General features: G+C 37.6%; 1 protein-coding gene across 5 annotated transcripts in view; it reads right to left on the minus strand.

Annotated features, from left to right (window-relative positions):
• Window positions 1-209: 209 nt before the first annotated feature.
• The window catches only part of LOC139474608 (bone morphogenetic protein 1-like), a 299,859-nt gene continuing 283,006 nt past the window's right edge, over window positions 210-17,062 (minus strand). For 3 of the 5 annotated variants that reach the window (XM_071257682.1, XM_071257684.1, XM_071257681.1), the window contains exons 8-17: window positions 16,494-16,677; window positions 15,299-15,486; window positions 14,403-14,435; window positions 13,794-14,010; window positions 12,453-12,661; window positions 11,321-11,494; window positions 10,514-10,643; window positions 9,497-9,567; window positions 8,775-8,888; window positions 210-2,572 (exon numbers count right to left, since the gene is read on the minus strand). In XM_071257682.1, coding sequence (XP_071113783.1) covers window positions 2,319-2,572; window positions 8,775-8,888; window positions 9,497-9,567; window positions 10,514-10,643; window positions 11,321-11,494; window positions 12,453-12,661; window positions 13,794-14,010; window positions 14,403-14,435; window positions 15,299-15,486; window positions 16,494-16,677 — 1,574 coding nt within the window. In that variant the 3' untranslated portion in view covers window positions 210-2,318. Of the gene's footprint in view, window positions 2,573-6,230; window positions 6,324-8,774; window positions 8,889-9,496; window positions 9,568-10,513; window positions 10,644-11,320; window positions 11,495-12,452; window positions 12,662-13,793; window positions 14,011-14,402; window positions 14,436-15,298; window positions 15,487-16,493; window positions 16,678-17,062 lie in introns of all 5 variants that reach the window. The other 2 variants (XM_071257686.1, XM_071257685.1) reach the window with 2 other exon arrangements.

Below are 17,062 nucleotides of genomic sequence, written 5' to 3' on the forward strand. Positions count from 1 at the left end.
GCTCAATATATTCTCATCCTCAGGACCAACACATCTGTATACTAACACAGACACATGTGAGCTTATTGTACTTGTGGGAGTCCGTCCAATACCCATTGTGTCCAGCATGCCTCACTCACTCGACTGCCAATGTTCCTTAACTGCTGTTTCTTGTGGTTTCTAATATTGAGCAGGCCACATTATATAGCTGAAATATTAACAGTGGCGTGGCCAGGACCCCTCTATACAATCCATGACCAGATGCAGTAATAGGCCAAACTGCATGTGACAATCATACATATGTCAGCCAATCCTTGGCCAGAAGCAGTAATAGGCCAGACTGCATGTGGCAATCATACATATGTCAGCCAATCTGTGACCAGAAGCTGTAATAGGCCACACTGCATGTGGCAATCATACATAGGTCAAGCACGGTTCACCTTTTCTTCAGTGCCTTCTTAAAGGGGTACTGCCTATGCATACTGGCCATGATCAACTAAACCCTTTGTACATGTACTCTGACAGCACAACAATAATACTGTTCCCTGTGTACTGTTAATGTACATACACAACATATTTCTACACATCTGCACACACATTACCATGCACTGTTCTAGGCCATACTCCATACACTGGGTCTCTCTTACACATGTGCATGTACAAAAAAGTCTGCACACTTGGACATCAATGATCAACTAATACTGTCCAGTGCAATAGTAGGGATATTTTGACTGTACACATTTCTTCTTTACATTTGAAACTGTACATATAAATATGTCAAAACACAATTAACTTCCTCCTGTTAATTGCCAGGTATACAATGTAATCATCTGAATCCTTTGTTGTCTCAACTCAACCACCACAGGAAGTACAGTCACTGAAGGATAACTGTTCCGATGAGTGTGTCGTGGAGGTAATACTTGACGCATGTACTCAGACCTGCAGCATGTACACGAGGTAACTGTTTGGTACCTACCATCATGCAGGGTGACAATACTTCATATTCCTCTTTCCAAAGATCTTTCATCAAGTTACATTTCAAGATCCAACATAGTCATTTCGGTCATATGGTACTGCCATTTAAGGGTTGACTGACTTCGTCGTCTTCATTCGGATGAAGTAGGTAATACATCTGGGACTGACTTCTGTTGCAAGTACATATAATATGCACTAGGTTACTGACGACATACAAATGATCAGTTTCTGGACCAGGTTATCAGTTGTCCTGGAGATGTTCTGAATGTCAAGAGAGTCCATTGTCCTTGAGATGTTCTGAATGTCAAGGGAGTCCAGTACAAGAACAAACTCATGAATAGACCTTTCTTTCACGAGGAGATCATGTGCTTGTCATCATGAGGTTCAGTTCAGTGGACCAAGGGTTATCATAGTACTCAGGTCATTTATCACTTGTAGTCAGGTAAGAACTGTGGGTTTCATCCATTATTGTAGGACAGGATGCATTTCAATAGAATATACAGCCAATCAAGCCATTGATAATTGTTAAATAATCCGTATGTGCATCACAGAGACAACAAGTTTGTCCTACCATAGGGTGAAGTACCGATGAATGTAATAGAGGACATACACATTTATATCAAATGTCCAGGTCTTGTGAAACTATAAGAATGTTCATTCAATATCATGTAGAAGAAGCCGAGATCACAATTAAATAATGAAAGCTAAGGGATGCCAACATACTTGAGGGTTTGGTTGAAACACCATAACCAATGGGGTTGTTGTAATGTAATGAGTGTAGTATAATGTTCCTGATGTCCATGTTGAAGACATTCCACATGGAACCATTCAAATACAAGCTGGCCTTGATACAGTGCAAATTAAGTACATTGGATAGTGCCAAGAAAACGTCAAGGTACTGTCTTTTGTATGAATAAACGACACATATCCAGTATTCTACAAGCACTCTCTTCTAATTTGTACACTGCCAATGAAAGTTTTCTGATTTTCTTTCATTTCATTAGACTGCAAAAGGTACCATGAGCTCTTCAATCAGAAACACATCCTTCTTCCACGGGAGGTGATATCTAGTTCTCCCTTGATCATTTCTTCAGACATGGGATCTCGCTTCTTTGAAGGCTTTCTACAGCATGCCACACAAAGCTTTAGTTGCCCCACAATTATGACTTTAAAATACTGTTCAAGTATACTGTTAATGTGCACAAAGGGGACTCCAAGTATACTGCAATGGTACTGCACAAGTATACTCCAAACATACGCCATCAACTCATACACGGAAGCGGTGGTGCCCAGTTGTACATAATTGCTTGCTGCCTGTGTTTAACATATAATTTGAATCCTATATACACTAGAACGAGCCTCCATCATACCATAGAGACCTTCTGACACCGAGGACTCTCTTGAGTCTTCTCCTCCATGAGGAGTCTGTCTGTTGTGTTGCACCCTGTCGGAGCAGACACATATCTTACTTCTACATGATCATGATCAGGAGGAGTCCTTTCTGAGCGAAATTTCCGTCGGTGGTAAAATCCACATATTAAAAGGATGATACAGAAAAATGAAGATATGGACGTCCCTATGGCTATGTGAAGAATCTGTACCCCGGCTGTAGTTGGACCTGGAATTGACATAGACATTGTTGGTCAGTACTGGCCATGTGATTTCAATATCAATTCAAAGTCAAAATATTATGCACATGAAAAATAATCAAGATTATGCATGACTGAATTGGTCTTTATGTTATCCTGTTAACATAAAATAATATAACATTTTTAACTGGTTTTTATATACTGATTTTCGATAAATAAAAGAAGTATAGAATATGTACAAAGTTATTTGTGTGCAATAAAGGTAACACATTTTATCCTAAATGGTCCAAGTAAAGCCTACGGACCAAAAATGTAAAACCTGTAAGAATGATCATCTGAAATTAGGACGTGAAATCTGTAAATGGAATTTGGGTCTTGCTGAAAACAAAGCCATGCATTAGAACATACTGCATATCTTCCATGACATATGTACCAACCTGCCATGTACCAGCACTACTATTTTCAGTGACAAGGTATTTTATTTTGTGGAAAATTTCATGCCAATTTGATTATGACACTTTGACATTCTGAGCAGAAAACTTAGAATTTAGATCATAACCACCTAGTGAATGCCATAGTCAGCAATATTCAAGCTACATCAAGGCAACATGTAAATAATGAAGTCTGGACCGTCAACATCAGCATAGGGTCCATGCCACCTGGGTACTATGACACATAACCAGTCACAGCCTGAGAACCATCAATTCCAGGTAAGTCTCCTTTCATAACCAGTAATAGGGTGTGAGATATATTCTAACCTATGTCCTCACAGGTATCATAACCAATTATTTAATCCTCTAAATTTATGTTTGTGTCACTATTAAGAATCTAGTAGTGACTTGTTGGCACATGTGTCATGGTTCGTTCACAATCATGGTTATCATAAGAAGCAAAGGCAGTTAGGTTTACAGGCAGTCCTTTCATTCCAATCACATTCCTGCAGACTGTTGACATCCCCTAAACTACACATGCAGCACTATGATCATCTTCATAATGATGTCAAACTTGTTTAAACAATCCTCATATTTCTCAGTGAATGTGAATGTATATAATATAACAGAAGTGTATTTGACATGAAATAGTTAAGTTTGTGAGATTGTGAATATTTAATGGTGCAGTCAGCCATATCACTTATACAGCCATATCAAAGCAACCAGTTTGAAATCAAGTCTGGACCAGGCAAACCATGTCCAGAGCTTGAGCAACAATCCTCATGTAGTAGGGTTTCAAGTTGGAATCACAATCAGTCAGATGATGGTTCAGTATTGGGCTCTGCCTATGGTGGCTATCTGATCATAATTCTGTTCAATCTTTTTGAAGTCCTTCTGCCTTGGGGGCAAATTGTGAATATACAGGGCATTAACAGACCAGTGCTTGAAGTACTTGTGGCTATATGAAATCAGGACCAGTCACTTGCCCACATTCAGACTACAAGTTAATGTATCGGTGACATTGAACTACTTCAACTGTAGGACAACCTTTGAATCCAATAATATTCAAAAGCTGTTGGGTATTTTCTGTTACTGATGAGGTTTCAATGTAATTTAAAACAACAATGAACATGTTAACCATATTGACTGAACACATGTTATTTCAGCATGCAACAACCATGACACAACTCAGAAGCCCAAGGAAGTGGGGCAAACACCATGGTAGTATACTGCTGGCGGAGTCTCCAGCTGTCATTGAGGGAACAATCAACCAGTGTGCTGACAATTGTTGAAATACAGCTCTACTTAGCTGATGCATGACTTAATAATGGAACAGAAACTTTAGTTTGGCTGCTATTTGCTTCACAACATCCACAGATACCATTAGTTATTGAAGTTATGATCTGGGACAACAAGTGTCAAAGGGTGTATTACTTAAGTGACTCTTGGGCTGAAGATAATCTCTTCTGCTCTTCCTAATGAGTAGAATTGTTTGCCTGACTGATGCAGTGTAATTACTATGTATTACGCTGAAGTCAGCAATAGTTTAACTATGTCATGATGGTCTGTAAATACTCAATTCTGGGTAAGTAAGACTATCCAATGAGGTAAAATGACACAATCATCTTGGCTATAAATTGTGACCACTTGACCCTTATTGTGATGTTTGCTCTTGAGATAAGCATGGGATCCTTGGGACCTATTTAAGCCCTGAATGCCCACAAAAGATAATATTGTGAATATATACAAGATATTAGTCTGCTGTTTTTCCTGTATATCAAGTACACAAGTGAAAAAACATCACAGACTGTCATGTTGTCAGATGGTCACATAGATTCCCCTAACAAACTCATTGTATCCTGTGATCAATGAACATTATCAGACTGTTGTTCTTAGGTTCTTTACAGAGAAATACTTGTTTTTCTAAAATGTTCTTTGTTTACCGCCTAACATCACATCACAGGTTACTTTCATTGTGTCATTACATTCATGTTCAAAATATCATAGGAATTTCTCTGCTAGATGTAGAAAAACAAATATAATACCAACAAACACCTAACTTAACCTTCCATTCTTCCCATGTATAAAATATTCAAGAATGAGGTAAAACCTGCACAATGCCTATGTATTAGTATTTGAAGTATATTTTTCAACAATTGTCAAAATTATGCATTGTTTTTTCTTCAGAAAGTTGAGTGTTGAGGAGTTGAACAGGAGGGAGAGCAGGGCAGATAGAGATAAGGTTACATACCATGGGACCCTTCACGGTTCAATATATATACCGTGCCTGATTAATGGAAAACAAAATGCATTGGTGGATTGGCATGCACATGACGTATACACGCTAACGCTGAAGCATATTCCTGTTTCCCTCAGCCACAGCACTGACTGGCATAGTTACGTCCACCCAACTTGCAGCATGTTTTTATATTGCCTTGTGTCTGGATAACATGTCAAACTGATGACACCATCTTGCACATTTTTGTATTGCATGTCAAACTGATGATATCATTTTGCACATACTGCATCGCAAAAACTTGCACTGCATATCAAAAATTAGATTATTGCATATAGTTATCTATTAGTAATAACTGTTATTTGTTCAAAATGTCAGTAATTAAGTGGTTGACTAATACCTCAAGTTTTATTTATTGAAGACAGGATAGAAGTATTCTTGGAATGAGGATTAGACACTATATTTATATCTCTGGAAGAAGAAGGACACACATAAATTGTGTCTGTTCTGAAGGACCTCTTCATTGCCAACTCTGAGTCACGAATGTAATCTACTCTAAGTTTGAAGAACAATGTTATCATAATCTCTCATCTTAACAAGTGGTTCATGCATAAAACATCCTCTTTATCACATCAAATTACCCATATTTATCATATATTTCTACATAAAGCTCAGACAAAATGTGATTCACATCCAGATGACAATAATGATTAAGAACGATCAATAAATCCCACAAATTCAATTTGACAAGACATTAAATTTACTTGCAATTATGACCTATTCATTACACAGGTTGAAATTTTCAAACATTCCAAAACAACCTTACTAGGAATAAAATCACTCCTGCATGACCAATAATACCATTAACTAATCTCCCTAAATAGTCACTGTTTGAGTTTTGTTTTTGAAAGTCCAGATTTGGTGTTGGTGTGACAATACAACTGCAGCTGCCCTGTTGGCTCCTGATGCAAGTATGCCAGTCAGCACTACAGCAGGAAACAGTATGCCCATTCCACCTACCTCAATGTAAAATAAAATGTGTGAGAAAAAAGGAGTGACAAGTCACACTGAACACAATGACGGCGTGGAAACTCAACATTGATGGTGCTCCGCCTATATCCATGGAAGAAAGGAAAATAAAATAATACAAATTGGATAGGAAAATACAAGTGCCCATCAGTTTCAATAATTGCATATGAAAGTATCCTATTAGTTCTTGAACCTCTACCAGTGTTGATGCTGTGTCACAATCAGACTATCTTGTCACTCAGTTTCAATTTCCTTAAATGATATGTGAATTTGCTGTTATGTTTATCATATTCAGATTTTCTTTGAGAACATCTCTCAAAACATCCCTCTTTGAAGACCTACAATCTACCAGTGTGTATTGTGGCTTAAGTTGGACCTCATAGGAACTGTAAAGATTTTTCATTAAATTTTGTTTTTTTAAATTAAACAATTCCAAATTTTAAACTGATTTATGCCTACCATTTTCCTGTTCTTTAAACACTTTACTAAACATGTCTGGTTAGGCTTGAAATAATAAAGTAATTTTTTCTCAGGCAATGGCTTTTGAAAATATAGTGTGGGCGGTTGGTGTTTTTCAAATTTTATTTTTGGTTGTTCAAACTCGTATGTAACCAAACAAACAGATGTGTAACCAAATAAACAGTTGTGGGAAAGGGCCTCCCTACATGAATGTAAAATACTGAAATACAGTTGGACTTGGAATATTTAATTTTTTTTAAAAAAAAATGAAAAATGGAAATAAAAATAAAACATGCGGCACACTTTATGATGATGCAGGCGGTGCCTGAGAACCAAGACTATTATTATAGACTTGGTTTCACTCCTCATCACAGACGCACTGCAGTCTGAATTGGACGGAAAACGAGAGGTGAGACTTTATTACCCAAATATGCATTAAAACAACTCCCCTGCCCGCCCACTGCTACCCTGTGCTGATATGGTTGACATCAAACAGAAGAATGATCAATACACATAGTCGATGTCAAGATAATTACTAACAATATTCAGTTATTTCAGTTGATATTACAATTACTTTTGTCCTGTAGTAAAATATTTAATGGCTACTTTCCAGCCTACTTTAACACAAAGGTGAGTGACACAGTCAATAGAAGTACTGACAGGACAACTGGTAAATCAGCTGTTCAGTATCAGCACCCACTGTTTGATAATTTAAATTATGTATTATGAAGTGAAATGTTTGCCAACATTTTCTGATTGTGCACTTCTATTTTCATCCCCAAATTAAACAAAAACTGAATATTCTGAGCTGAACAACACAATTTGCATAACCAGCTGAAACAAAAAAGACAAGGTGAGCATCCAATGTACCCTGTGCAACACAGCAGTGCTCCCTATATGTACAGGAACACACACTAGCAGTGGTGAAGCAGATGCTGCTCAAAGATGATTCCCTACTTTCAAATTACAAAACATAAAAAGATCTTGTGTCACAAAACAACATAACATATATGCAATTGTAACTGTCTTAACAGGACAACTTAGGACAAAGATCAAATAACAGTTGACTAAAACAAGGGTCTTCTCCAATGAATGAAAACAGACGAAGTGAAAGGGTTAAAGTCACAGTCACGAAAACGTGATATTCCAAAACAAAACCCATAAATCCTGTCTGCTAGTCCAGGTGCATGTTTCAGTATGGACAGGCTATAACATTGTTTATATGCCAAGCAGAGTAGCAACATAGTCACTGTTTTTTACTGATCTATTCATATGGTTCTTTCATCACAAGTTTTTCCTAACAGATATTGGAATCTTTTTCAGGAGATGAAAGAGACTGATTGTTTTCTGGTGTCAATATTGCCTCAATATTGTAGCATTTCTTATTTTATTTTCTTCAGAGTCAAATTGGGCAAAAAAATTCTATTCTTCTAAAGAAGACATACCTTCATATCAAAATAACAAAGAGTGGTATATTGCATTGGTCTCTGCGTTTTGTCTGAACACTTATACCTGTACTTGAATACACAGTGAATTTTAAGGTTTTGTTTCTGAAATCTTCAGTCTTGGTGTACAAAAATGATCCAATGGTGGTATAGTTACTGTCAAATGTGACCTCCTATGTTAAGATCACAGACCTTATTTACCTTTGCAGCTTACCAGAGCACATTATACAGTATTAATACATGTGCAAATGTCACTCTAACATACAGTGCACTGTGTGTCTAGTTAGTCATGAATGCATCCATTGGCATACATCCAGAATGGATCGCGCAAATGCATCAAACTGATCAGATCTCTGCGTGCACATTTCCATGTGCACTGATGTATCTACACCAGGCGGTCAGCAGCATACATTATACTGACTGTTCAATCCTTTCTAAGTTTGTACAAATAGCACCTAAGAATCAAAATAAGTCTATGTGTGGATAACAAACCAACTATCACGTGTCTCTACCATGATGGCTACAGCTACTCTGCTCCAAAATCATTTCTCACATAATGTACTCTCCCACAACTTGGTTGCAATGAGATACTCAGTTCATGGTGGAAGGGAGACAACTCTGTCCAACTTACATTCGGCTGTCTCGTCTGACTCATCACCTCGGCCACAGTTGGGTAATTCATTGCACTTCAATTCAGACGATATGCAATAGTTGTTTTTAGCACACTTAAAACCAAAGCAGGTATCTGAAACAAAGTATATAAAAGATTCACATCTGAACATAGAAAGTTGACAATATTATACATATCCTTGTGGATCTGGCATCATTTTTCACATACAAGGGCATCAAAAGGTGTTGTGATTTAGCTTGAGGAAGTGTGTGGTGAAAAAGCTTCGACATGTTGGCATATTCAGACACTAATTTGTTTTCAGAAGCTTCCATCATCACAAATATTTGTACAGCACCGATTGTGACATCATCATATTCCTTGTACATATATTTATTATATATGTGTTATGTATGTTTCACTGAACCCTTCACCATAATGGACGGAAAACCTGATTGCAAAAATATCTCTACTCAACACAAGCCTAAACTATCAAAATAATGTTTCAAAATACTGATAAATATATACTTGTGTATCGTTACATCTGTAGTGCAAGCAGATCTAGTTGCTGGGCCCAAATGCCCAAAGTTATACTGATGCCCATCACAATAACAACTGCATAGCAGTCTACAGATCTAGAGTTACATCTTCTATCAACTGACCTGGGAAATGACACTTTAACTCACAACTGAACTAATTCTCAGCAGGAAACAATTGTTTCACAAACATATTATGTCAACACCTACCATCTTCATTGACTTCTGTCCATGATAACTTGAATCCTTTACCACCAAGTGACCGAAGTGATGTCACAAATCTGGAACAGATTAAGTCCAGGTGAACTTTTTGTCAATCAAATACATGTATAGGTATCAGTATGAGAGAGTATTATACAGCAAGTGTGTCGTACTGATTTTATGAAAAGTGTCAGAATTCTTATATTTCCCGAGCAAGAGCAAGGGTAATGCATGAATTTTTACACAAGTTTCATAAAATCAGTTTAACACACATGAGTGTAATTACATTATTGTTTATTATTTCTTCCTTCTTTTGAACTCCTCTTTAGAGCAAAGCACTGATCATGACCGTCATCTTAGAAAACCACAATTATCGGATGACATCAACAATCTTCACCTACGACATCATTTCCAGAGTGAAGTCACTCCAACATTCCGAAACAATACACTGGTGTGCGTGAAGTGTTTTTTCTAACCCTATGGGTGATAAACAACAATATGTAATCATACTTTGTGCAGTGATTCTAAGCAAATCAAACTGAATGAAATAACACATAGAAAAGATGCTGTAAAATGCAAGTAACTGAGTTAAACACTACTTTGAACCGTATTCAGTCATATCGTAGCTAAATGTGCAGACAAGCCCAACATGGTACACCAATACAACTAGACATGGGTATTGTGATGACAAACCAAGGATCATAATCACTTCTGGGTTTTCAACGCATATCAGTTGATCCTGGCACAGCTAAGGGACATAACTCAAAAGTGACCCTGCAATTCACTCTTGAGTTGTATCCCTTAGCTGTGCCAGGATCAACTGATATGCATTGAAAAGCCATATGTAAATACCATATGTACCTGCCACATTAAGTGCCTATACTTGAGTTTAAGGGTGTCCAGTTATAAGACAGAGAAATAAAGACTCACACCCAAAGCCGGAGTCTGGTCTTCCTCGATACCTACACAATCCTGGTTATACATTAACTCTATTATCAAATGTGAAGTAAAAGCTTGATCCCTTACGTTATTCTAAAAGTGTCTCCCGAAGAGAGGAAAGCTATATTAGTGCCCATCTGGCCACACAGCACCTCGGCAGGCTGCACAGAGTTGATATCACTGTATATTCTCATCACAGAATTCTGGCAGCCCGTTTCTGAAACATAAAGGGTTAATCTTCTGCATTTGTTATGAAGGAGCTTCCTTCCACAAGGATCGATTTTCTATCTGAGCAAAACTTGTTGAAGTAGATGAGTGAGTGAGAAAGTATGGTTTTATGCAGCTTTTAGCAATATGTGGGGATAATATACACTATTTGACAGGTTTTGGTTTGTTATTTAATGCCACACTCAGCAATATTCCAGCTATATGACTGCGGTCGGTAAATAATCGAGTCTGGACCAGACAATCCAGTGTTTGACATCATGAGCATCGATCCACGCAATTGGGATATGATGACATGCATCAACCAAGTCAGCGAGCCTGACAACCCGATCCCGTTAGTTGCCTCTTTCCACAAGCATAGTCACCTTTTACAGCAAGAATGGGTTGCTGAAGACCTATTCTACCAAATTTTACAGGTACACAAATTCAGAGGATTCAGAGAAGATGTTGAAAATCTAGTTAAACTGGACAAATGGGGGTACATGAAGATCAAAAGGGGAGAGCAGGATAGTAAAATTCAAATACTTGTACACAAAAACCATTTTGTACTGCATACCAAATATCAAATATCCTACTGATACATGTAAACATGTTTGATGAGTGGGCAAAAATTGCATTTCCAGTATGATTGATGTGTTCATAAAGAGAGGACAATTCAGGCATACTTACGGTCCATCTTTCCTTCTAACACAAAGGTAGCTGTTTCTAGGAGTATTTTATTTGTGGGTTTACTGGCTCTAATCGTCCACTGACAAAACGTCTTTGCCTTGTATTTTCGAGGATAGTCAGGGCTTTTTATTATTCCTCCCGATCCCTGACTGTTTATTACATGCTTTCCACATTCTGAAACAGGACAAGTGATAGGTAACAGAAAACAGCAGGCACCAATAGAAGCCTTAATGTGTGTGTGTGTTGAATGTGTGTGTGTGTTGTATGAGTGTGTTATGTGAGTGTTGAATGTGTGTGTATGTGGTTATGTGTAATGTGTGTGTTTCATGTGTATGTTGTTTATGTGCGTGCGTGGTGTGATTATGTTGAGTGTAATGAGTGTGTGCGTGTGTTGCTTGTGTATGTTGTTTATGTGGTGTGTTGTATGTGTGTTGTGTGTGTGTGTGTGTGTGTTTTATCATGACCTCACTATGATTGCAGCACAAAACAACATTCATCTCAAATCCAGTGAATTGTTTGGCTGGTTCGTTCCTACATCTGTTTGCTAGCCCAACAGAACATTAAACATCCTACGGTACCTAATATTAGCCATACACATAAAGTTCATACACTTATCTGCTGACCACTGCAAAATTCTCTTCCCAGAAGCAAATAACAATTGATGCAATCCCCGAGTCCAAGGGTCAAGGTTATGAGTATTGTCTGAAGTTGATAATATTGCTGACGAGCATTGAAAGATAAAGACTTGAAAGTCCAAAGTAAACCATAACAGAAAGTATATTACTCAAAATAAAACAAGGATCACCTGATTATTTCATGTTACTTCAGTTCATCGGTCAGGATGGCATGACAGATGAACTATAGTCACATGAAAGAATCGAGTTTTTTGAGTTGTACAGTAAAATAAGTTTATAACTAACTCACTTATAACGGACTGACGGATATTACAAACTTAATTCTTGGTCCCAGCCATGTGCTGTATTGATGTTGCATATATGCTTATAACGAATTGCGGTTTTAACAAACTAAAATTAGCGGTCAGTTTAAGTTTGTTATAACCATAGTTTACTGCAGATATAATGATTCATTCATCTGACAATCAGTTCAGTGTGATGCATGTGTATGAACCTACTTCCATATATCTCCTCCTTTGTTTGGAAGTAGTATCTGGCCTTGAAGCCCATCTTGGTAATGGATTTGTTGGAATGGAAGACAATCTTCACCACCCTTGATGACGTAAAAGGGCCAGGAGCTATTGTGCCACAATGCCTCTCCACAAGGGAGAAGTTATTTTTGGTATATCCCTCTTCCAGAATCTCCAGGTAGTCCCTTCCCAGGCACCTGTAATGTATGAAAGCAAGACATTCAGTCTGTGGCTTCAAGTGATGCTACTGTATTGGGGTAAACTTCAATTTGCCAGTATCCTCATCTCATCAGGAAGAAATGAAGTTTGTGGCTTAAAGAGATGCTTCTGTATTTGGGTAAACTTAAAAGCTTTCAAGTGCCAGTATCCTTATCACATCACTTTATTATTGACAAAGGGTCATGAGCTAAGGGACCAAGGTGACAGAAGTTGATATACAGAGATGCATACCTTAGCTGCCAGGATCACTTTCACCCTATCAAAGAACACTTTCACCCTATCAAAGAACACTTTCACCCTATCAAGGAACACTTTCACCCTGTCATCCCAAAATAAGATTTTCATTACTTCACAAATCTGGTAAATCTTAAAATTTGTTATCAATTGTTTGAAGTTACCAGGTAACTTTTAATATATTTTTACATTTGAAGCATTTATTTCACTTGAAAGACAATTTTATCCATGAGATCACTTAAGAAACAAGATCGGAGAAAATACTTTTACTCATGTTTTTATTTCACTTGCAAGATAATTATTTTTATGAGATGACTAAAAAACCCAGACCTGACTGTTTTGGAAAATAATTTGTAAACCAAGTAATTAAAACATATAAAAAATAGTACAATGGCACTGTAGCTCACTTGGATATGTAGTCAGCAGTTTGAGGACTAACAATAAACTTTAATGATTTGAACAAAATATGATGTCACCATCATGAGAAACATATATGCCAAGTTCAACTCCCTGAGTCTTACTATTTCAGGAGAAGAAATTTTCAGAGCAAAATGTGGATTTTGTGAGCATGGGCCATGTTGTAAGTAAACGGAACTTGTGTACTGAATCCCACAACAACTAAACAAAGTCCAAATTTCATTCAAAATTGGCGCTCAAAAATAGGTTTTACAAAATGTCTGCCTCCATGGCAGCCAAATTGAAAATCAGATTTGAACCTTTGAACAAATTGGGGGTGTCATGACTGGTGCAAACAAGTATGTGAAGTTTCAGCTTCACTGGTTCAGATGACAAACAAACAGGTCATGACATTAGGTCACTTGACTTTCAGTCAGGTGAACAAGATGACAAAGGGATAGGGTTATTTGGTTCACACACCCCAGCTGGTTCGGTTGTCTTGCATCTAGATCAAATGTATCGAATGATATAAGAACGAAGACGTCATGGCCAGGGCGGAAGATGTATTCACAGGTGAGATCGGTCGGGTAGTTGCCAGGGTGACGCGGTGTATTGAATGTCCCAGATTGGCCACTGGTGTCATCATACAAGAACTTGCACTGGCCTTCTGAGATGGGAGTCCCTGGGATTGCATAATCTGGAACAAACAGAAGAAATTATTCTGAAGATGACAACTACTTTGAGAAGACAGTTTTTACACTGGATGAAAATGTGTCGTGTTAGTTTTAAAGGTGAGTTTTAAAGGTGAGCAAATTAATTGTGTACTTACTATTTTTTATCCATGGCAATAAGGTATCTATTCTGAATGATTGAACATGTTTGAAATAGTTCATGTGGTGGTTAGAGACAGACTATGTCAAATTTTCTGCAGTGTTTACTACAGGTGGATATAAGGAGGGGAATGTGTGCCTCCATTTTGAATTCCTGGTAGCAAATACATAACACTAGAGGATTGAGTAAAAGATGAAAGGTTTGTATTTGTTATTTATAGCTGCAGAATTAACAGATTGGACCAGAGTGTAGACTGACCCTCTGAGATCTGGGTCCCTGGGATTGAATAATCTGGAATAAAAAGAAGAAATTATTCTGAAGATGACAACTAATTGTTAATTACACTGAAAGTAGAGAAGTCTACAGTCAACCCTTGTTTAGTCCACTTGATCTCCATAACAGAAATACAGAAAACTACATACTGTTGTTTGGTGCTGATATAATCTGGAAGTATTCAAGAATACTATAGATACACTAACTGTCCCTGAATCACACCATGGAGACAGAATGATGGTTTAACTAGATCACTTCTAACTGGATCGACTTGATCAACCTAACACACAAATTGTGAACTGGAATTTAACTGAAATATGATTGAATGAAGAGATGTGAAATTCAGCTCGTTTTTCAGCATGCAAAAGGTATTCATAACAGTCATCTATTTGATCACTGACATGTTGTTTGTGATAGGAAAGTTGGAATACTGAGCAGGAAGTACATGTGGAAGAGTATATCTACAATTGAATTGACCCTTGAATTGCAACACAACAAGGGTTGACTGTATGGCATTTGCCAAGAGGCATGTCATGTAGGCATTGAACATGCAACATCACATTTCCAAGTTTTTATATTTACTTATTTCTATTTGGTACAATATAAATCCTCAATAAATTGTTCAGCTGAGCTAAAACTTCTGTCATGAAAAAACTAGTACAAACCTGATTCCATCTTATTCAATCCTCTTATGTTAAGTTTTAAATATCTTAAATAAAGATACTGAACATATCTGGCCCTAAGCACTACCATTCAAACAACCATATTCCAAACATGTTCAATCCTTCCAACAGATACCTGGACTCACATGGATAAACATGTCAATGGATTTGCAGAAAGAAAGTCTTGTCAGTAGGTGTCTCCTACACTAGATTGCCTACCTGTAATAAACTTGTACTTGGACATGAAGCGCCCGCCTTGGACGGCCCCTCGAGTGTCCAGGGTCAGGACTAGACGGGGACCTTGACTCGTCAGAGGTGGGGGTCGCAGTGTCCCGCAGAATTTCTCCTTCACAGTTCCATCCTTCAGGCGACTATCCTCATTCAGACCAACATATCCAAGTGCACAACTGAAACATTATTTACATATAGTCCAATGTATTGTCATAAGAATAACATTGTGCATGTGTATGGAGTGAGTGAATGAATGTTGATTTGCAGTCATAATCGTCCAGATATATCCCACCAGTCTAAAGTCTGCACTGTGCAGACCAGATTTGACTATAGGAGCAATAATCCAGATATATTCCTCCAGTCTACAGTCTGTACCATGCAGACCAGACAACACCAGCAATAATCCAGACAACACCAGCAACAATCCAGATATATTCAGCTAGTCTATAGTCTGTAGCATGCAGACCAGACACCAGCAATAATCCAGATAGATCCTTCCAGTCTATAGTCTGTACCATGCAGACCAGACAACAACAGCAATAATCCAGATAGATCCCTCCAGTCTATTGTCTGTACCATCCAAACTACACCAGCAATAATCCATATATATCCCACACGTTTATTGGCGTTACATGACACACAGTCAGTCAGCTTGCACATTGTGACCACCCAACAATCATTGGTTGAATCTTGTGATAAGCTTAATTGGGGTACTGGTGACCTATTGCAGAATTCTGCCAAGCCTCAAATGTACACCATAAACATATCTTGCTCATATGCGTTCCAAAACTTCTGACTACACATCCAGGTAAGTTACATTGCTCACATTGCTACAGTGACAATATATTTTTTTCTATTACTATGATCACAAACTTCTGAAAATGTGTAAAGAAATAAAACAAACATCTGTAAAAAATATACCATTCTGTTTCAACTGAAAACATAAAATGACACATCTTAGCCATCGGACACTGTTGCAAAGAGTGAAAAGGTCGGAACAACTAAAGAAATATAATATGAGATTTTGAAGGAAAACTGTTTCTATATTTGTAGTATGTCTTTATAGATAATAGATTTCCAATAAAGCCTAACACATGATTTGTGCACTGCGTCACTGGTGTCTTCTCTACTCGTCCACTACAGGTATCAATCAAACAACGAACCTTGCATGTCCACAACTTACTAAGGCATATTCCCTGGTATGTCGAAGTCGAAGAATAATATCCTAGCTTTCTCCAGATGCTGTCTGTCCATAAGGCCATCCAGGTAGTACCGACAGGTGATGTTTTGAGGGAAGGAGGCCGGATAATTGGGGGACTTTATTGTGCCATTGGTCTCTTGCTTACTCATTATTCGTTGGTCACATTCTGCAATGATATAAAAAACAAGACATATGAATGTAGTCATGGCAACAGCAGTGGCGCCTTAGACTAAAATATAGTCTCCGAAATGAAAAGACTGAAAGTTGTTTTTTCTTCAAATTGTTTAAAAATTTATAACAGAAAGGAGCCAAGAGAATCTTTCACATTCTGAAACTGAAGAAATCTAGACTTGCATATTTTTGCTTTGGGGTCAGAGAGACTAGCTGTACCTATACTTTAATATGCCACAGTATTTCTAAAAGAAGACATGCTCACCAAAATTATATTTTTATCAATTTTGTCACCAACACATTATCAATGAAAGGTACACCCAAGCCCTCATATACTTTGTCTACATCAGACAGTATCTCATGTCTGCTTTCAGAACCAA

This window comes from Haliotis cracherodii, unplaced genomic scaffold, assembly GCF_022045235.1.
Source record: "Haliotis cracherodii isolate W230 unplaced genomic scaffold, xgHalCrac1.p SCAF_3, whole genome shotgun sequence".
NCBI lineage: Eukaryota > Metazoa > Mollusca > Gastropoda > Lepetellida > Haliotidae > Haliotis > Haliotis cracherodii.